The sequence below is a fragment of the Nilaparvata lugens genome, chromosome 11 (assembly GCF_014356525.2).
Source record: "Nilaparvata lugens isolate BPH chromosome 11, ASM1435652v1, whole genome shotgun sequence".
NCBI classification, from domain to species: domain Eukaryota; kingdom Metazoa; phylum Arthropoda; class Insecta; order Hemiptera; family Delphacidae; genus Nilaparvata; species Nilaparvata lugens.
In genome coordinates this window covers 40,964,497-40,986,680 of record NC_052514.1, presented here as the reverse complement: position 1 = coordinate 40,986,680, position 22,184 = coordinate 40,964,497, and the positions used below count along the sequence as shown (strand labels likewise).

The 22,184-nt window shown below is 33.8% G+C and overlaps 2 protein-coding genes across 3 annotated transcripts in view; both read left to right on the top strand.

Annotated features, from left to right (window-relative positions):
- The window catches only part of LOC111049326, a gene marked incomplete in the record, with an annotated part of 290,512 nt that overhangs the window by 89,815 nt on the left and 178,513 nt on the right, over positions 1-22,184 (top strand).
- Positions 1-22,184, top strand: part of LOC111054471 — a 78,129-nt gene that overhangs the window by 10,464 nt on the left and 45,481 nt on the right. Inside the window, exons 4-6 of one of the 2 annotated variants that reach the window (XM_039438442.1) lie at positions 5,193-5,342; positions 5,468-5,642; positions 18,352-18,436. In XM_039438442.1, coding sequence (XP_039294376.1) covers positions 5,193-5,342; positions 5,468-5,642; positions 18,352-18,396 — 370 coding nt within the window. In that variant the 3' untranslated portion in view covers positions 18,397-18,436. Of the gene's footprint in view, positions 1-5,192; positions 5,343-5,467; positions 5,643-17,345; positions 17,458-18,351; positions 18,437-22,184 lie in introns of those variants that run through there. The other variant, XM_039438441.1, reaches the window with a different exon arrangement.

Here is a 22,184-nt window from a genome sequence, read left to right as displayed (position 1 = left end):
GAATGTTAACAATATTGAATACGATTACATATGGGCTTAGTTCTTCGCCCTATTTAGCGCAGCGCTCATTGCACCAGATTGCAATAGGAAAATGTTCTAATTGTTCTGAAGCTAGTCGAATTATCACAAACGATATTTATATTGATGATATTTCGACTGAGTCCAATAACAAGGAGAGTCTTCATGATTTTAAAAACTTGATTGTATCACTACTCTCTAAACGCGGTTTTGAGTTGAGAAAATGGAGTAGCAATACTCCTGAATTATTAGCTGATCTTCCTACTGATTATATCGAAACTCCACTATGTATTGACGACGACGGCGTGGCGATGAGGTAATTAGAGTTTTGGGACTTAGATGGAATTCGTCACTTGAATCCTTCTCCTAAAGGTTACACACTCTGACTCTCATTGTACAAAACGCATATTTCTTTCTCACGTTGCTCGTTTGTACAATCCTATGGGCTGGCTATCACCACTTATTTTTCGTGTTGAATGCTCAATTCAACATCTGTGGTGTTTAGGTATTGATTCAGATGAGAATGTACCATCATATATCTGGAAAGAATGGAATGATTATTGTGAACAATTACAGTTGTTTGAACAACTTCATATCCACAGATGGATTTCACAAGCTGACTTTGATAAGGCATTTTTGGGCGGGTATTCTGATGCTTCAGAAAAGGGACTGTCAGCAGTTGTTCATCTGGTTACCCATGGTCGTGAAATTACCTCAAGTATTGTTCTAGTCAAGTCTAATGTAGCCCCTTGAAAACGATATCGATTCCTCGTTTGGAATTATATGGTGCTCTCTTAATGAGTCGTCTTCTCGAGTACTTGAGGGATGTTTTCAAAGATGTCATTCCCATTTCTCAAATATACGCATTTTCTGACTCAAATAATGTTCTTGGTTGGTTGCGAACTTCACCACATTTGCTGAAAACGTTTGTAGCTACGAGAGTTGTGAAAATTCAGGATACTATTCCTCCCTCTTGTTGGTATCATGTTGACTGTCAAATCCAGCTGACTGTGCTTCGCGAGGTTTGTTACCCAATGAGTTATTGGATCACAATGGTACCTTTAAACCACCCCCACCCCCTTAGCACAGTGGGTAGGGGTGGGGACTTTTGATATATTTATCTCCTTACCACCCTAAACAGAACTGTGGACTCAAAAATTCTTTTCCCAACTCTTCCCTCTATAACCTTTCCTTGACTGGACTATAACCAGATATCAAAATAATCGTGTATTAGGCTCCAATTTATTGGAAACTATTCTATCTTTCAAACCTATTCGAAAGGAATTCATTGCAGGTGTCAATCAATTTCTTTCTACTTTCAAAGACTCTGTTGTTGCTTTGAAAGCTTTGAATACTGACAACTTGAGTGAATTCATTCTCACTCATTTGGGATTGCATTGTTTACTGTAGAACACGGAAACAATAATTTGAACTTAAATCTAATTCTCAAGAGCTTCCTAGATTTGAAGTTTCAGTTAAATTCATTCAAAAACAAGTTCATGCTCTGGAAGTTTCAACTAATTATAATGATAATTCAAGATCACAAGAGTTATCTGATAAGAGTAATAATTATCAATGTAATACTTCAAAAAAAGTGTTTACAGTCACAGCTAATAATACTTCAAATCCTAAAATGCAGTCACCCAATAATGCTAGTAAAATAATGTGTCCTGTTTGCAAATTTGGAGAACATTCTATCTATGTCATAACCTAACCTAACCTTTGGCTCCAGTAAATAGTTCGTAATATGAAGACAGATTATTTTAAAATAAACAAATGTTTTTCACATTCGAATCCGCTCACATGTAAATCATAGTTATGTATAATTTTTACAAATAACATATTTTTATAAATTTAAAAAATACTACGTGGTGGCTTTTTGAATTATATACTTTTAGCGCCTATCAAATACTAGACTCTGATTGGTACATCAATATTTTCTTGTACAAATGTACTTCATTAAACTGTATCCTACTTCCCCTAATTTTTATCATGATTTTTAAATGTTCTGTTTAATGGTATTTATACAATAAATATTTTTGTGTTTTCTCAAACGTTTTATGTCCCTTATTTGGCATGCTAGAATTTACAAAATCACTTTGTCCTCGTTTTATTGGATACTGTATGCATACAATTATTCTGTTCTGAGGTAGCTGATAGAATTCTTTGCGTCCGGCTTGACCGCCATTGATATTTCCGACAGGCACTATTACCAATGAACCTAACCTCAATTCTTTGTTATTATTTTATTAAATGGTTAAAAAATGAATTCTATTTTCGTACTGATGCCAATAATCACATTATTTAGAGTCTTTATTATCTTATCTATCTCAGTCGATTGATAGTACAGTTGATGATAATGTTTCTGGTTTCTTTCAATGAGACCTAGCCAATTCTCTTCACAAATAAATTTAATTTGAAGGTGTATCAAAATGCACCATTATAAACAATGGATGGAAAACATGGAATAGTGGCATAATACATCATTTCAGAGATAATTCAATGCGCTACTAATCACGATAAGCATTAAGTTTTTATGATGCACTGTTGGAGAGTTATAAGTCCTGAAAGAGCAAAACATTGGATAAAAACCTATTATTTCAACAATTACACACCTTCAAGAGCTTATAACTCGGGAACTGTTGCGAGTATCACAATATTTCACTGAACAAAAAGAGTGTAGAGACTTTACCAAGCTTCATTTTTGAATAGTTAGTTATGTCGGTTGAACGCATTCTTCTCAAGATATGAGCGTGGAAGCAAAACGCTGAAAAATGCAACTTTTAAACCACCCTCATCCCCTGAGAACATGACTCAACTAATTTAGAGAGCTAATTCGGTAAGGTGAACAATATTGTATAATGATGTTGTTGTTGAATGACTTGAAAATTACGCCCGAAATCAGCGTTTTCTCAGCGTTATCAAGAGCAAATGAACAGAAAATGTTCAAATTTGGTACATATTTCCAGCTAAATTCTAGAAATTTCATGTTAGAAGGGCTCCAAAATGTTAACCATCAGCCTCAAACTTATGTTATTATCCTCCAATTTATGTTACATTTATTTATGAACAGCCTGTGCTGTATCAGTTTAGACTGAGATTTTTGAATAAATTGAATAAAATAGGCTGATAAACTGGGGAATCTCCACTGTCATTATAACCTCACTATAGTTCAATTGAAGCGGCAAAAAAGAAAACTCAGATTGGAGCCATCTGCCAACCTATTCAAGGTCCTATACAGTGACAACAACAAGGCACATTTTAAAACTTTAACGTTGAAACATTTCAACGACTAGTTTCGGCCTACTTTGGCCATTTTCAAGTTGAATAATTTCCATTTCACTTGAAAATGGCCAAATTATGCTGGAACTAGTCATTGGAATGTTTTAAATCATTATTCTTCATTTTTACTTGAAAATGACCGAAGAAGGCCAAAACTAGTCGTTGAAATGTTTCAAAGTTTTAAAATGTTTTAAATAAAAAGGGTACTACATGTTTTATATTGTTTTTATTAATTTCAAATAATTCAGAATTTGAAAATAAGAATGTGAGGAGGAAAAACAGGAGATGTGTAGGGAATTCGAGGCATAAGTTGATGCTGTAATAGGGTAGTTTATGAATACGATGACAACAATATCAATGAACAAGTAAGTTTCTATCAAGGACTTGAGCCTCGAGTCGTTCAACAGATGTTTTCGAGAAAACTATTTTTAAAAGTTTTTTTTTCTATTCTCAATGCCATCCACCGCGGGAGCACTTGATGATAGAGAATCGAATTTGGCCTTGAACTGTGGACTAGGGTTCCCCTTCCACGTGCATTGAATCAATTTAAGAACAAAACTAGTTTTGAAATTAGTTGAGTAAGTTTATAGAAGCCGAAGATTTCAAGAAATTTATCCTCTCTCCAAAAGTTCAAGCCATTTTTCAATCAAGCGGAATTGCTGAAGACAAATTATAGATTACAGGAATCATAGAGGATGAAATTCCCTACAATTCTATACCAATAATTACTTGTATTAATATCTAGTTATCTTGTATTAGTATCTAGTAGGCGTTAACAGAAAGATAACAAAATAACTAAATCTTGAAATCTTTGGCTTCTTCGAACTCACCTAATTTGTTTCGCAAAACCCTGTTTTTGTCTTCATTGGCTGGGAAAACTATAGTCAGCAGAAAATAGTCCGATGGAAATTGGAATGGCTGACTAAAGCCAGTTAAGGTAGTTACACACACATCGATTTTGGATTCACGATTTTTTGCCGTCCTTATAAATACTAAAGATCGAACAGATGATGTGTGTCCAGTTTAGTCTAATCTGATAGAATTTATAAGGACGGCAAAAAATCGTGAATCCAAAATAGATGTGTTTGTAACTAGCTTAACTGGTTTTAGTCAGCCATTCCAATTTCCATCGGACTATTTTTTCCGCTGACTATAGTTTTCCCAGTCAATGAAGACAAAAACAGGGTTTTGCGAAACAAATTAGGTGAGTTCGAAGAAGCCGAAGATTTCAAGATTTAGTTATCTTTCTGTTATTAATAGTCTGCTGTTACTACTTTAACACATTACTACAGTGGAGTCTTTGAATTGATTTCCTATATCAACATTCAAAGTTTTTTGTAATTGCTTTGGGACCATGAATATTTGTGTTTGCTGAAAGTGTTGACGTATCATAACCTCTTTTGGACCAATTTTCAATCAAATTCTGGAATGTAATAGTAAAGGCTTTGAGCCTGTTTATCCATTTCCAATCATTCTATGATTATGTCGTTCTTCCTCGGTTGAATAAATAAATTAATAAATCTCAGATCCTTCTCTAGTTGTTCTATGTACTCCAGTCTTGGCCTTTCTCGCTCATTCCTTCCCTCAGTCATTCCCTCCATAATTATATTTTCTAGTACCTTATCCCTATTCCCCAATCCCTAATAGCTGCTATGTGGATAAAGAGATTCTAAAGCAAACCTGGTTTGAACCACTGTCACTATATAAGGCTTCAGTTACCTTATAGGGTAACTGTAGTTTAAACCATCGATTTTTCAAAACTCATCGAAATCATTAGAGCCATTTACGTAATCCATCGGACATACCCATAAATTGCTAGCTTGATATTAAATAGAATAGTATATTTCATAATATAAATAACAATAATTATTGATATTGTTATATTATTGCAGCAAGGATCTGGAATTCGCCAGTGATTTCATCCATTATCGTGATTTTAGTTCGATATACGAACAGTCAGAATACATATTGAAAGGAGTTTATTTGGAAGTAGGTTCGCCGTATGCTTATGACATCACATCAGGAGAGGATGACGTGGCTTCGTGAGTATAAAAGTATAGACTTTCAGCTATGAGCGAATATCTTCATTTCTTCCTAAGCACCTTTTAGAACAAATATTGTTTGTGAATGAATCATTTCAACTAAAAGTTGCAATTTAAATTTTCAGCTGTCACAAGAACCATGAATCATACGTCTCCAAACCAGATGGAGCCTTCTCTACGAGGATTTTCAGCAGAAGAAATATACTTGAAGATGAACAAGATGAACAAGATAATCTCATTTCGAAACAAGTTGGCTTTGCCATAATCAAGCAAGAATTGTATCGGTGTTTAACTGTTAAGGTGAGTGCCTGTTGCAAACTGTCAGTATTTCTCATTGATAACAGCTGCATGCTAACAGTTTGGTTTGATGAATCTTATGCAGACTTTCAAGTCAGCTATACAAGCACAGAATAGATACAGAATGGAAACTTGTAATCAAACGCCTATCTAACCAATACTTTTTACAAGACCCCAATACTGAACACGTCACGTGACCTTGGGAAGTTCCAATCCTGGTCTTCTGATTAGCTCGTGGCAGTGAACGAGATCAATTGATCCGGATCATTAAAGTGATCCGAACCTACCATCAATACTAATACAATGCGACGCTTCCTAACAAGATGGTGGATTTTGGCGTCAGGGTATAGCCAAGTTTCCTCACTGTATGTATACTGTGATACAAGTAGGCTATCCCTCTAAAGGCTACCAACTGTGCATAAACTCGCTTACCTTTCGAATACCTTGATTATTATTATTATTAGCGTATGGCAAACACATAGACACACACATACACACACATGAATTCACAAAAATATGCAGGTCTTTGACCTTTGTCAGCTTGAAAAAAAATATATATATAAAACAAAATAAAACCATCTATCTAGGTTATAGAATACAAACAAAAATATATGACAAAGAAAAGTGTATTATAAGCACAAGGAAATAGGAAATGATCAATTCAAACTTGAATGTTCAGGTTGGTTATGTAGGCTATTGCTTGTGGAGATGCTGCTATAAAATCATCTGAACTGCCCTGATAGGCTCGAATAGCACAATGCCGGATGATATGATTCATTGTTTGTCTAGCCTCTCCACCTCTCCACAATCACAATCAGGGGAGGGCCCCACACAGCACAAAACCTCCCTGGGACATTCTATTTTGGTTCCCTACATTCCGTAAACGTCCCAGGTCATGTGGGACGTTCAGAAGACCTACATAGAATATTCTCAGAAATACATTTCAACAGACAAATTTTTTTCTGATATGAGATATTATATTAGATGAATGTTAAACATATTTATATAGCACTATATAAGTCAAATTTTACAAGAAATCTCACATAAGTTCCTCATGCTCTGTAAACATCACAGTATACCTAAGGAATGTGCAGATCATGTTCTCGGGAGGTACCACAGAAAGTCATTGTCAAAGTTGATTCGAGATATTTGCACATATGCTGAGAATGTTCGAGGGACATATCATGAGCATGTCTTAGGATATGTGGGATGTTCTGAGGAACTACAATGGATATTCACATAGAAGAATTTCAACACAAAATTTAAGTTTTTATTATTATATTGCATGTTTATGTAAAACAAAATAAGAAACACTGTGAAATTTTACAAAAAAACTCATATAAATTTCTCATTTTCTGTAAACATCCCAGAACTTGTAGAATGTGCAGATCATGTTCTCAGAAGGTACCACAGAATTTCATTGCCAAAATAAATTTGAGATATTTTGCATATTTATGCTAGGGACGTGTCATGGACCTTCTCTGTTGTGGTGAAGTTCATTGACTTATTTAAAAACTGAGATAGGTACCAGCAGTTTTGGTTATTTACCATTATCAGTTGAGCTATTTGCATGAATATGCTGAGAACGTTCCAGGGACATACTGTAGATACAAAATAAAAATTTTCTGAGTTGAGTCAAGGGATCGAGCTAGAAATATGAAATTCACATCATTCATACAATTTCTATTGTAAAACACAATGGCATTCACAGAATTGATCAATTTGACATTGTTGTTGAGATATGAATAGAAGTGGAATTATCCATATTTATATTGTAATAGTTTGTGAAGTTCTTGACAACTTTAAAAAGTTATCCACGTATATTTCCGTCAAACATAATAATTTCATTGCTGAAATAGATTTGAGATATTTGCATATTTGCTGAGAATGTTCTGGGGACGTATCATGGACATATATATAGGAACCTTCTCTGTATAGTATAGTGATGTTGATGTTATTGTGGTAGATATCTAGCCTATTAGATAAAAAGACTATAGAGGTCATCATTACAACATAAATGTTTATTAGAAAAAATGAGATACCAGGAAATTTCTGCTTGACACAGAGAGATGAACAGATATTCTTCCAATAATATTCTTCATTATTTCGTTGGGCGCTCGTAACTCTTCAACCCCTCATCTGATCAGAGCGAAACTTGGCACACATATAAACCTATATGACATCTAATATGTCTGTAAAGCACGCTCTTATATTCCACCCCTGGTCGTCACAACGGTCCTTCAAAATTTAGCGAAAATATACTTTCAACTTGTGATATAAGCCGGGGTTTGGGCTGAAATTGACATATATGAACTATATTTGAGTGTTATTCTATTTTTAGGACGAGGGGAAGCTAGATTCTAAATATTTGAGGAGTAATGAATTTTCAAATCTCTTATCACTAACAACTTGGAAAATTTAGCCATCACATTTTTTAAATAAGAAAAAATCAGCGCGAAATTATGTGTACTAGATGTAGAATTGCATTGCAAACATTTTTTAATCAGTACATATTTTTGATTAGAGCCATAGTTTTTGAGTAAAAAGCATTTTTGCTATTTTTGTACATTATTCAATTGAATCAAACAAAAACCATTAAAATTCCATATAGCTTACTTGACTTTCGGTGTACAAAATTGTACTTCTCACTTTTCTACTTAATTCTGTCAATTTGGAAACTTGCCATCTAATATTTTCGAAGTATTCGTCATCAATCAACTGTACAGAGTGATCAAATACCGGTATTTCACTTTTCAAGAAAAAAAAGTTGTATAAATTGAAAACATTGGTTTTGAAAGTCGCGCTACTCGTCTGCGTATGACATCCGACATCAAGTACCAACTGATAAAAATGTCTGTAATTACATTCTTCTAATGTAACTTGATAATAGATAAAACTCAAATTTGGTCAATATTCTTGATTAATGTTCAGCTGCTGATCTATTATTTATCTAATCAGTGTTTTTATAATATGAAACGAGTTTGAGTTAGACTTCTGGTTCTGATTTTAATTTTCATTCCTGCTAAATCATGCTACTCTACTGCCATCTACTGCCAGCCACACCAAACACGACCAAACGATCAAACACTACGTCACTACGTGTATTGTGTATTGTGTTTACGGTTGTGTTTTCAAGTTCAAGGTAAGTTTATAATAATTATAATAATATCTATGTTGAATAGTCATTATATTCGAGTAAATAGGCCTATAGGTATTCTATTGAAGCTGATACAATTATATTAAAACGTAATTAAGTACTTTAATCTAAGTACATAATTAATTTATTGGTCTTGCACGTTTGAACATAAGATGTTGCTAAGAAAGGATTATTATTTAGAACCTTTTCTAAATTGTTGCCTCATTTTTTTATTACTTTAATAATAGGCTACCATACTCAAATAGTTTAGTTATTCAACAGTTGATTGGCCTCAGCTTCAATATCTTTTATTATAAAGAAATGTGTCAGGTTAGGCATAATAATTATGGTTAAATAGAATCAATTTCAGTGTTAGGAAGTGATATTTATCTTAGTAATCAGAATTTGAATAAGTTTTATCCTCCGGTGAAGTTGGGCTAAAAGTTACTTGAATAGTCACTTCAGAATAACCTTTAATTATCAATATTATTGGAGAAAAGCATAAGGTTATGTTGTTAGAAAAAGCCAAGGTAAGCTAAAGGTTAAGTTTAGTATTAGTTGGGTACCGTATTTTGAATATTAGTTGAGTCGAATTAATTCTCAACTCATCCTTCAGCTTAACATAACCTTACGCATTTTTGCAATAATTTATTGTTGATTTAAGGTTAATATCACTTTTTGACACTCAAATTGATCAACAAGTGAATCAACAATTATTGTAAAAATGCGCAAGGTTATGTTATTAGGATAAGCTGAAGGATGAGTTTAGAATTAATTCGACTCAACTAATATTCAAAATACGGTATACCCAACTTATACTAAACTAGTCTAACCTAACACCTATATTTCTTTATATAAAAAATTGGTGGTGAGACCACTCAACTGTAGGATTACCAAAGGGGGTATCTTGCTCCCCCCATTAAAAGGCTAAATTATCCTTTACTGGCCAGTTTAAAGTAAAATATGTAATTGCAATCAATTTAGAATCTTATTCAGATAATTAAACCACATAACTTACTTTTTTAACATAGGCCTACACTTTCAACTTAGGCCCTAGGCTATTATTTTTTAAATGGTCCAAGTTATTGAAATTATTACTTATAACTGCGCTTCAACTATTAGCAGGCTGCGCCATGCATGTGTTTTTCTGTAATGAGAAAAAAGTTAAATCTGTCCTTTATTAGGCGTTAGTTTATTTGACAGGGTGACTTACTTCAGTCCGGGAATTGTTCAGGATTTTTATACTGGCGTGAAATCAATTGGAAATTTCCAGGAATTTAATAATTATAATTGAGCCTCCTGGAATGTAAGCAGAACTTGATCTTCCTTGAGTGTATTTTCCACAGAAAATGTGTAAATTTAAAAAATACACAATTCCATTCTTGCAATTTTTAAGTAGGCAGCATTACTTTTAAAACATTAAATTAGTGATAAAGATGTGAAATCACCTGAAAGGACATGTTTTGATGAAATTCTATGCTCTCTATTCGATTTATAGTAGCATAGCCACCTCTAACACAAGGCCCCGGCCTATGATATTGCAACGTCGCAGTGTGGGTCTAGAATCTAATACATGATTGGTGAAAAAGATCAGCTGGTATTTTTTTAAATCTTTTTCACCAATGAAGTATTAGATTCTAGGCCTACACTGCAACGTTGCAATATCGTAGGTCGGGGCCTTGTATTAGAGGTGGCTATGATATTAGTTTTGATAGATTTTTGACCATCAGCAAATCAACATATGTGTATGTAACATATTCAGCTCTGTATAAAAATTACTTAAGTAAACTAATTATTTTTCATTTTTCAGGTTTGCGAAAAACTGTGATTTAAGAGGCTGCTTTCAACTACAAGAAACAAAATTATGTCTACTTGAATTTGAATCATATTGCACTTAAATTTCAATCATACTGCACTTATAATAATGAAATTATCTTTTATTTGAAAAATCTATTTCTAATAGGTACTGTACATTTTACAATGTTTTGTAAATAAAGTTTTTTGTAATCATTATAAATGATCTTTGATTTCATTCAAATCTCAAATATTCCATCTATTATAAAGTTTTGAATTAATTAATATTATTATAATTTTTAATAATGACTAAAACTCATATAATTTCAATCCAAAATTGGAATATATTCAATATATAAAGCCAATTACTCCAATAATAACTATATATTACATAACATTCATTATCTTATTCATTTTCATACAGTACACAATTCCAATTGAATGCAGTAATTTTTTAATACAGTATTTATGTTTTCAGTCAGTACAGAATAAGGAAATTGTTGAATCCTCAATTTCAAATATAACACTAACAAAAGTCTCAAACATTAAAAAATCACTGCATTCAATTGCAATTGTGTAATGTATCCTATCCTATACGGTACTATTAAACGAGCAATTCATGTTTATATATTTTTATTATACCGGATCTCAAAAATGGCTCTAATGATACTCAAGAAATTTGTAACATTATTATTAACATAGGTTAATAATATAAAAATTATATCGCACTAGGTCTCATCCCTGGGACAACTCGCTGAAGGACATGAAAAGGATAATAATTATTCATCATTGGAAAAACAGCTGATAATTTCGTAGTCTGTGGATAATGGAAGTGAGCGAGTGAGTGTGTCTGTGGAAAATCAAAATATCTCATCCCCGAAATTCACAAGCTGACATATAGGCAGCTGTAAAATATAAGCTTGACCTAAAAGATAAAGAAACCTTAAGGGTTTGAAAGATAAAATTAATCATTATTAATAAAAAAAAACAATAATCATATTCAAAATAAAAACATATCTTTGCAATGTTTTTGAATTCATCAAAAAAGTTAAATTCTCATTTAGCCCATCAAATCTATTTTTTTTAAAAGATGCACTCAGCTGCTGGGGTGGGCTCTTTGCATGTTTATTATTTTGTTTAAAAAGTGGTGAGACCATTTTCAGTGTTCATAGGTTATAAATAACTGTGTTCCAGGGACATTTCAAGGCACATATAGAATTTTCTCAGGATGCCCGCCAACTTCTAGAGAGCATCCCTTGAAGACTTACTGAGAATGTCTTAAGAATGTTCCACAACACCCCTGGGATGTGCTCTGAGAATGTTCCAGGAACCTGCTATTCTTGGACATTCGCTCCTTCCAGGGACATCCCCAGGACATTCCTAGGTACATACAGAACGTTCCGGGGATGTCCCCTAACTTCTTAGAGAACGTTCCTAGAAAATGCTCAGAACATACTTGTGCTGTGTGGGGCGCATCCCTTGAAGATCCTCTGAACATACTGAGAATGTCTTAAAAATGTTCCACAACACCCCTGGGATGTGCTCTGAGAATGTCCCTGGAACCTGCTAATTTTGGACATTCGCTCCTTCCAGGGACATCCCCAGGACATTCCAAGGTACATACAGAACGTTCTGGGGATGTCCCTAAACTTCTTAGAGAACGTTCCTAGAAAATACTCAGAACATACTTGTGCTGTGTGGGTCCACCTCTAAAAAACAAATTTTGAGACTTTTCCATTCTACCTCAAAGTCCTTGTGCTTTTTCCGAAAAAAGCGGTCTCTACAAACTCGGAGACAATACATTTTTATAATTGAATGGTCGCACAGGATTCTAAAATATTTTGGTTTTGTATATCTATACACAGCTTTTCAAGAAGGGGTGTTTTTTAAGATTTATTTTTCAATTTTGGAAAAAATCTACTTTACTCTATACAACTTGGAGCCAGAGTACCTATATAGTAATGCGAAATCACATCTCATGTGAAAGTACAAATAATTCTGAATATTATTCCTAGTTTTTAGTTTCTCAGCAACATTATGAAGGTGATTTTTTTAGGACAGAGTGCGGTCAAGCGTCACTCCAAGGTACTTTGGAAAGAAATTATGCTGTAATTGCGTGTTGTCAAACCTCACATCCAGTTCTACCCTAGCCTCCCCATTATTCAAGTGAAAACAGCACACCTCTGTTTTTTTCATGTTAGAGTGTAGCCTCCACTTGTGGAAATAAACTGAAAGGGAAGATAGGTCTTCAGTGAGGCTCTCTGATGTTGTCTTCATACTCTTGTCTTGAGTGGCCACAGCAATGTCATCAGCATACATGAAGATCCTTGATGGTATGTTGGGAAGATCTGCTGAGTACAAGTTGAAAAGGAGTGGGGACAAGATTGAACCCTGTGGCAATCCATTATTGATTATTTTCTTCTGCTTAGCCTATCCATGAGCACTCTGAAGCATCTGTTCTTTAGCATGTTATTTATCAATTGAATGATTTTTAGGCTTGGTAGAACATGCAGGAGTTTGAAAATGAGTCCCTCTCTCCACACTGTATCATAAGCAGCACTCAGGTCCACAAAGGCAACAGATGTTTTCAATCCCTTTTGGAAGCCTGCCTCGATATATGTCGTCAAAGAGAGAACCTGGTCTGTACAACTCCGGTTGGTTCGAAATCCAGCCTGTTCAATCGGTACATGCTCTAGTATTATTTTACTTATCCTATTGTAGAGAAGCCTCTCTAGCACTTTGTAACTCACACTCAGCAGTGCAATTGGGCGGTAGCTTTTCACATCATCACAAGGTTTGCCAGGCTTGAGGATTGAAACTATTTTGGACTCCTTGAAATCTGCTGGGAGATTTCCAGTTTGCAGAATTTTTGTATAAAAGCGTGACAACCACAGCCTAACCTTCCCTCCAGCATGCACCAGAAACTCTGGGTGGATTCCATCAAAGTCAGGTGCCTTTCCACACTTGGTATTACAAAGAGCAGCATCCACCTCCTCTACTGAGAAATCACTGGACAGGTGTAAGTCCTCCACAGCCATAGCTTTAAGCTCTTTCAGTCCATTTCTTACCTCCACTGCATGATCCAAACAGCCAGCAGCCTTAGATGTTTTGACTATTTGCTCTGCCACCTGATCTGGATGGATAGGGGAGCTCTGGTGTGTAGTAATACTTGCACTGCCCTGTTTCCTGAGAAGACTCGAAGCCCGGCGGCTGGAATGTCTAAAGTCCATCTCCTCCATTGTCTGGGACCATTTCTTTCTATGTGCCTCATCCAAGCTGTTAAGGAGCTATCCTGCAATCCATTGGTCATTTTTTCCTGAAACTGCTTGTATAGATGGTCACTTTCTCTACTCCAGCCTGGAATATATTCCTTCCTGAAACCTCTTGGTATATGTTTCTTTGCAATTGCGACAACAAGACCTTTAAACCTCTTGTAATTCTCAGGGGTTGGAGGGATCCAATGGATACATTTATCCAATTCGGTTGTGAACCCATTCCAGTTAGCCTTCTTGAAATTCCACCTTGAATACCTTGATGAATATTATTCATGAAAAAAAAATCAACATTTTAATATAACAATAATAAATTATTATTATTCCAGTCTTTTTTCAAAACAAATACGTTTTCAAACTCAATAGCCTAATTAAATTTTTATCCCTAAATCACTGGTTAGGATCAATGATGATCAATAATAGCATAACGTGAAATGAAATGTTTATTCATTCATCTTTCAAAAGGTAAGGTCTTGCTTTGATTAGGCCTACAAAGAAATCGAAACGTATTTTCACAAAATAATTTTACAAAATAGTTTGGAGAGCATGCTCCTATGAATCATCCCACTGCAATAAGCTGTTTCCATTTTGCTATAATGCCAACAATACAACAGCAAAATATTGTGAATTTCCCTCATGTTTACTACATTAAAGTCCTGGACTCAATAAGTTGAGAACTCAATAGACCTCGGAGCTTAGAAGATAAAATTGTGACTCAGAACTCGATTTAGACCCGAGCGATTATTTTAGTCCTGGACTCTGTAAGTCCAGAACTTACGGTATAGATCCCGAGCTCGGAAACTGGCCCTAAATTTTGCATAAAGATTCCAACTTACCGAGGATAGTTTATAGGCATATTTTGATGATTATTAATCAATCAATTATATTTTCAATTATTTTGAAACAATTCTATTCAATTTTTGATGCAAAGTTCACGTGAGATATGAGCACAATCAAATAGATTTAATCATTGATATTTATTTATTTATTTATTTTTTATTTATTTATTTATTCATTTATTTATTTATTATTTATTATTATTTATTTATTTATTTATTATTAATTTATTCATTTATTTATTTATTTATTATTTATTTATTTATTTATTTATTTATTTATTTATTTATTTATTTATTTATTTATTTATTTATTTATTTATTTATTTATTTATTTATTTATTTATTTATTTATTTATTTATTTATTCATTCATTCATTTATTTATTATTTATTATTTATTTATTTATTTATTTAATTAATTATTTATGTATTTATTTATTTATTTATTATTTATTTATTTATTTATTTATTTATTTATTTATTTATTTATTTATTTATTTATTTATTACATTTCCAACAGTATACACCAATTTCAAAAGAATACAAGAAGATATTGATCAAGGAGTAGAGATCATTATTATGATTCTTTTCACAGCATAAGGAATTTTACAGAGTCTGCTCGGTTGAGGAAGGAGACTCAGTCTCCGAAAATTTCCCCCATTTCCAATGTAAGTTTTCAAGTGTTTGCAATCTATTTATGTCTTGTGTCTCCTGTTATAATTTATATTACAAACTTTAAAGTGTCTTCTATATATATATATATATATATATTATATATATATATATTATATATATATATATATATATATATATTATAACATATAGCACTTAACAGAAGACACTTTAAAGTTTTGTAATAAAAATATAAACAGGATACACATGACATGGATAGATTATAAACACTTAAAAACTTACATTTAAACGAGAATTTTTGGGGGCTGGGCACCCTATGTCAATCAACCAGAAAGTGAAGTGCAGATTTGAACATTCTATCGGTCGTGACCACAGAGACACGTAGAGATGTTGTGTAGACCATAGAACACAGACGAACGGAGGCGCACTGCTGATTGAAGGAGCATTATGGGATTAGTTGGTGGGCCATGATGAGTTATTTCAAGCGGAAGATTTCAAATTTGAGTGGGTTATTGATAAGGAAAGGTGTAGATTATGAATTGATAGAAAAGAGGAGATTTAAAATTAGAAATCCAAAATGAAGTAGAATAAAATTAGAGAATGGAATTATAGAATTGAATTGGAATATTAATTTTTTTTTTATTCTTATTGAAAATTTATTATATATTTGATAGCTGTGGAATTTCTTATATATGATTGATATATCCATCTATATATAATTATTATATTATCTATATTATATATCCATCATATATAAGAAATTTCACCGCTATCAAATATATAATAAATTTTCAATAAAAATAAAAATAAATTTAATTCTAATTCAATTCTATAATTCCATTTTCTAATTTTATTCTACTTCATCTTGGATTTCTAATTTTAAATCTCCTCTTTTCTATCAATTCATAATCTGCACCTTTCCTTATCAATAACCCAGTCAAATTTGAGATCTCCAGCTTGAAATAATACATCATGGCCCACCAACTAATCCCATAATGCTCCTTCAATCAGTGCACCTCCGTTCGTCTGTGCTCTATGGTCTACACAACATCTCTACCGCGTCTCTGTGGTCACGACCGTTAGAATGTCCAAATCTGCACTTCACTTCCTGGTTGATTGACAAAGGGGGCCCAGCCCCCGAAAATTCTTGTTTAAATGTAAGTTTTTAAGTATTTTTAATCTATCTGTGTCGTGTGTATCCTGTTTATATATATATTTTTATGATATAATATCAACTGTTCATTCTTGTTTAAAATAATCAATTATTATATTCGAATTGTCACAAATTTTTTCTCAAATGATTGAATAATGAATTATCGTGATTTAGATTTGATATTTTGTTAACTAATTATATTTCTACATTGTTGAAAAAAGATCTGGCAACAGAGCTAGGAGACAATAGCACTAATTGCTTTGTTGAATGATAAATGAGGATGACAACACCAATATTATATTATACTAACATTATAACGTCATACCGAACTCCTTCATTTTTCATCCCACTCTTTAAAATTATATTCACAAACTTTAACTTTTATTCCATACTGTGAACACTTCATCTCACTGTAAATATGTCTTGATAAAAATGAAAAATATGTCTTGATAAGGTGGCAATCTATTATTATGAGATTCACGTCATAAATAAAGCGAGCTTCACACTGGTGTCGTAGACATGATCACAGAATAGGTATAGAATGGAAACTTGTAATCAAATGCCTATCCAACCAATGCTTTTTACATGACGCAAATACTAGACACGTCACGTGACCTTGGGAGTTCCAATCCTGTTCTTCTGATTGGCTCGTGGCAGTGAATGAGATCAATTGATCCGGATCATTTATGTGATCCGAACCTACCATCAATACTATTACAATGCGGCGCTTCCTAACAAGATGGCGGATCATTTAAGTGATCCGAACCCACCATCAATACTATTACAATGCGGCGTTTGCTAACAAGATGGCGGATTTTGGCGTCAGGTTACTAGCCAAGTTTCCATACTGTATGTATACTGTGACTTGATGTCTACAACAAATCTAGTGCCCGAGGAATGTCGCATAATTATGTAACCAACCCGTGTTGTAAAATCAGAGCCTACACACTGCTTGTGACAGATGTTCGAGGCATCGCCTGTGTATCGGAAAGGTGTCACCAACGATCTATATTATACTAACGTAGTATTGTGAGGGGAATTTTTGCATTCCTCTGGGAATTAATCTCAATTCACTGTGATTAGATAGAACATTTCTGTATGAATGTTATTATAATTTCTTCTTTCGTAATACATTTCTATGCTTCTGTACTCTAGAGCGAAGCTCGGTCCCCGATATTTTGACATAAATTTGTATGGTAATTATTGAAAACTATTATCATAGAGTAATTTATCCTCCTAAGATGACAATTTGCACTCGACTGACAACAACAACCGAAAATCACGGTCATGCGACAAACGACAGAGATATGCAACAGACATGCATGTCTCATGAAATTTTATCAGACACGGCAGGTGCTATTAATAGTACCTAGAAGGCTGTGATTCAAGTCAACCTGATGAGTCTGTAATAATTCCTCCCGGTCGTGTGTTAATGGAAAGGATTTCATATCCTTTACAGAGAATCGACAATTATTCGTTGAAACACCGCCGATTTCTGTAGTTACATATCACAATATTATATTATCGTTTTTCAAATTCCATTCAATTCTTATTCTCAAATTTTTCATACTTCGTAAAATTCGTTGAATAATAAGCATTACTGCTTTTTAATGTAAATTAGTATATAATCCAGTTTATATTGTTACATAAATAAATAAAGAACTCTTTGCTCAAGCATGTTGCGCCTGATAATAAAGAGTGGAGATATGCAACATCTCTCAGTAAACAAAGGATTATACTTTCTCAATCAATTTACTGTAACAGCCTATATTTTATTTAGAAATAACATTTCTTCCTAGTCTCATCCTTCAACCAGGGTCAGAATACTCCTTCTACAAACTCCAAAATATTAGTGACTGAGAGTATAGAATCATTTTTCTTTACAGATGGCAAAGTTCGTGTTGTATCAGAAATCGACAAAAATATTATGACATGGTTTCAAATGCCCTCTTTACTCAAGGAATACCCTATGTAAGTGTGATTCATTTTGATTTGCTTGTTTTATTGCTTTATAAAACTAGTAGTTCTGTGAACAGTAGTCCTCACGCAGTATTCTCATCTACAAGTACTTGTTTTAAATGTTAACAAACTCAGTTCACGTTTGAATTTGTATTCCATATGATATAATTCATCCAGTTCCGTGATAATCTTTCTATCTGATGAAAATTAATTTTTTACAATCAAAGATATTATAATTTCTCCAGCATTATTTAGTTCATTTTATTATTTTTAATCACCTATTAAATTATTTTTTTCGAATGTGAGAATATTGATACTAATGGGCACGCATGATAATACCATGACTGCAAAACAAAATATTGAAACCAAATACCTTTAAGCTGCAATTAGACCAAAGTTATTAACAAAATGTTAATACTCTTCAATGTTTGATTCCATTACGAACTGCTTGTTAAATAATCAATTTTGAACAATTAATTACGACATAGCAGTCAGGTATTTATATGAATAAAAGCTATTAGCTTCTACTTACATTAGGGTAGCGCTTTCGGACACTAGGCCCTTCATCAACACTCTGAATGTTTGTCAACACTCTGAGTGTTGATGAAGGGCCTAGTGTCCGAAAGCGCTACACTAATGTAAGTAGAAGCTAATAGCTTTTATTTATATAAATACCTGACTGCTATGTCGTAATTAATTGTCCAAGAGTGAAAATGTTAATAACTTAATCCTTACAGATTATATTAGATTGAACATAACTTATCATACACATGATGAAGATGTGTGTTTGTCAACTTCCGTTCAATCCAATAGAATCTATAAGGATTAAGTTATTAACATATTGTTGATAACTTTGGTGTAAGCCCAGCTTAAAGATGCATACCTCTTTAAGGTATTTGATCAAAACTATAAACCTTATACAAATACAGTACTGGCTTCTCCACAACTCCACACATCTGTGTAATCACTTGTCAGCTGATTTTATGATGAATAATTCTATAGTCTGATTTTCACTCTAATATTGGCGTATGAAGGAGGCTCCTTTTTCTTTCTATATTATGCTTGTGACAGAATCCAAGGGCAGGGCAGTGGACTGTGGATGATAGTTGGTATAAATACCTACAAATAAATCTTTGAATTCTGTACATAAAAATACTGATAGCTTGAAGTGTGGTAAGTACGCCAATAAAAGACTAAATGAATCAACAATATAAGATTTAATAATAATAAGATGATAATAGTAGGCAGATGGCCACATACAAAAACAATTGTGTCAAGTATCCTGGGATCAATGAAATAATGATAGGCAGGTGGCCACATACAAACATTGAATCAAATATCTTGAGATCAATAAAATAATAATAGGCAGATGGCCACATACAAAAACAATTGTAAGTAGGTTGAGTCTTTGAATCTTTAAATAATAATAGGCAGATGGCACATACAAAAACAATGAGTCAAATCTTGGGAAAATTACAACATGTGAAATAATGTAGAGAACTACAAAATTTAAAAGAAATTAGGTCAATGACATTAATGACCATTGAAGTCTGAAAATAAATGCAAAGGTAGTAATAATGATACCTGAAATGAATATAAATGAGTGCTATAATGAAAGTTATTACTAAGGTACAATAACACTGATTAGAAATGACAATAAGCTGTAAAAAAATGCTCAGCAAGTAACGTATAAAAATATATGCGGCATAGGCTTCAGTGATTTGAATGTCAAAATAGACTTCGACCAAACAATTAATAGGCGTTACTGGCCTTAAAATATCACTTAAGAGCTAAGGGTAGCTAATAAATACAATGAGGACAGTCCGGGTTGAATATAGGCGACATGGGCCTTCAATGAATTGAATGTCAAGACAGACATCAATTAGAATGAGTAATAGGCGACAGTGGCCTTCAATGAATCACTTGTAAAGCCAAGGGTAGCTGTCAAATCCAACGAATAATTGCTACAATTGAATACAATTATATAGGCATCAGTGGCCTCAGAAAATCACTTGTAAAGCCAAGGGTAGCTGTCAAATCCAAAGAATAATTGCTACAATTGAATACAATTATATAGGCGTCAGTGGCCTCAGAAAATCACTTGTAAAGCCAGGGTAACTGTTAAATACAATGAATTAATAGGCGTCGGTGGCCTTAGTGAATTGCATGTCAAGATAGACATTAATCAATAATAAGTAGGCGTCAGTGGCCTCAGTGAATGAATGTCAAGATAGACATTAATCAAATAATGAGTAGGCGTCAGTAGCCTCAGTGAATTGAATGTCAAGATAGACATTAATAAAACAATTAGTAGGCGTCAGTGGCCTTAAAAAATTGAATGTCAAGATATACATTAATAAAACAATAATGATGAATACGTAAATGAAAATTGAAAAGAACGATTACATAACCTGAATAAAATTTTGAAGAGGAGATGCGGCCAGGCAGACAGGCAATGACTCCGCAATACCAACAGGAACAGGACATCAGCAAGCGATGAAGTGATCTGGCCATGCGATGACAAGCATGGAAACGTCCACTACAGCAGGCGAATCCCCCAATGGAAAAGTAGGCTGGAGCGAGTAGAATCCCAAACGAATAATCCGATCTTCAAATTGTGGAAATTTTGGCTTGATTTCCAAACGGTAGAGATGATGCACTTGTAAGTTTGAGGTTCACGAGGTGAAGCCAATTGTAGAAAAATGGCAACTGAAGCTCACACGAGGTTGCAATTCTAGACAAAGTTTATCCAATTTTAACAGAGTAACTGAGTGAAGAACTCGATGAATAATTGAATCACACTGAAGAATAGAACAAACGAATTAATCTGAGAATAATTCACACTTTAAAAAGGTTCTGTAGATCAAATGAATAGCGATGAAACGCTCACACAGGTTGCAATTTTAGACAAAGTTTATCCAATTTTAACAGAGTAACTGAGTGAAGAACTCGATGAATAATTGAATCACACTGAAGAATAGAACAAACGAATTAATTTGAAGAATAATTCACACTTTAAAAACGTTCTGTGGTCCGATGAATTCAGATGAACGGTTTAGACCGAGCGCAGGAAGCACACTCGACTATCCACCATTGAAAAAGACACGGAGACGCTGCAAGCTACAATGAAAAAAGGCAAGCTGCCGGATGTGTTAGAACGTAGGCAAAGCGCTCGCAACCGAATGGTGAAAAAGTAACAAATATCTAAAAGGTAAGATGCCTAAAGACAAGATTAAATTCTAAAAAATCGAATAGCACAAATATTAAAATTGCAACGGCAAACAATCCGACAAAAAAATACGAATAAAAGTATAGAAAACCAGCTGACAAGAGCAGTGGCAAAGAACCGCGACTGTGACGTCACTGGTCAGCGCAGACGCACAAAAGACACAGCGCGCAGACAGACAGACATGATGACAACATGATGTCTACGTAGTAGCGGAACGAATAACAAGTGGAACCGTTCCAATAAATGCTTTGTCAGATTTTACATAAACTGGGCCCCTTGTGTCATACGGGGGTATGGCACAATAAGAAAAAGTAAGAAATATGTAAAATCTGGCAAGGCAATTGGAAATTGAAAACTGGGCCCCATGTGAGAACCAGGGGAAAAGAACAATGAAACCTGAAAATACAACATGAACCATAATAGCAAGGGGATTAACTAGAATCCTCATCAATGGGAAGAGGTGCTAAACTCGAAATAGCCCTCTTAAAGGTGCCGGAGGGAGTGAGAACAGTGACAACTCGAACCTTGTCG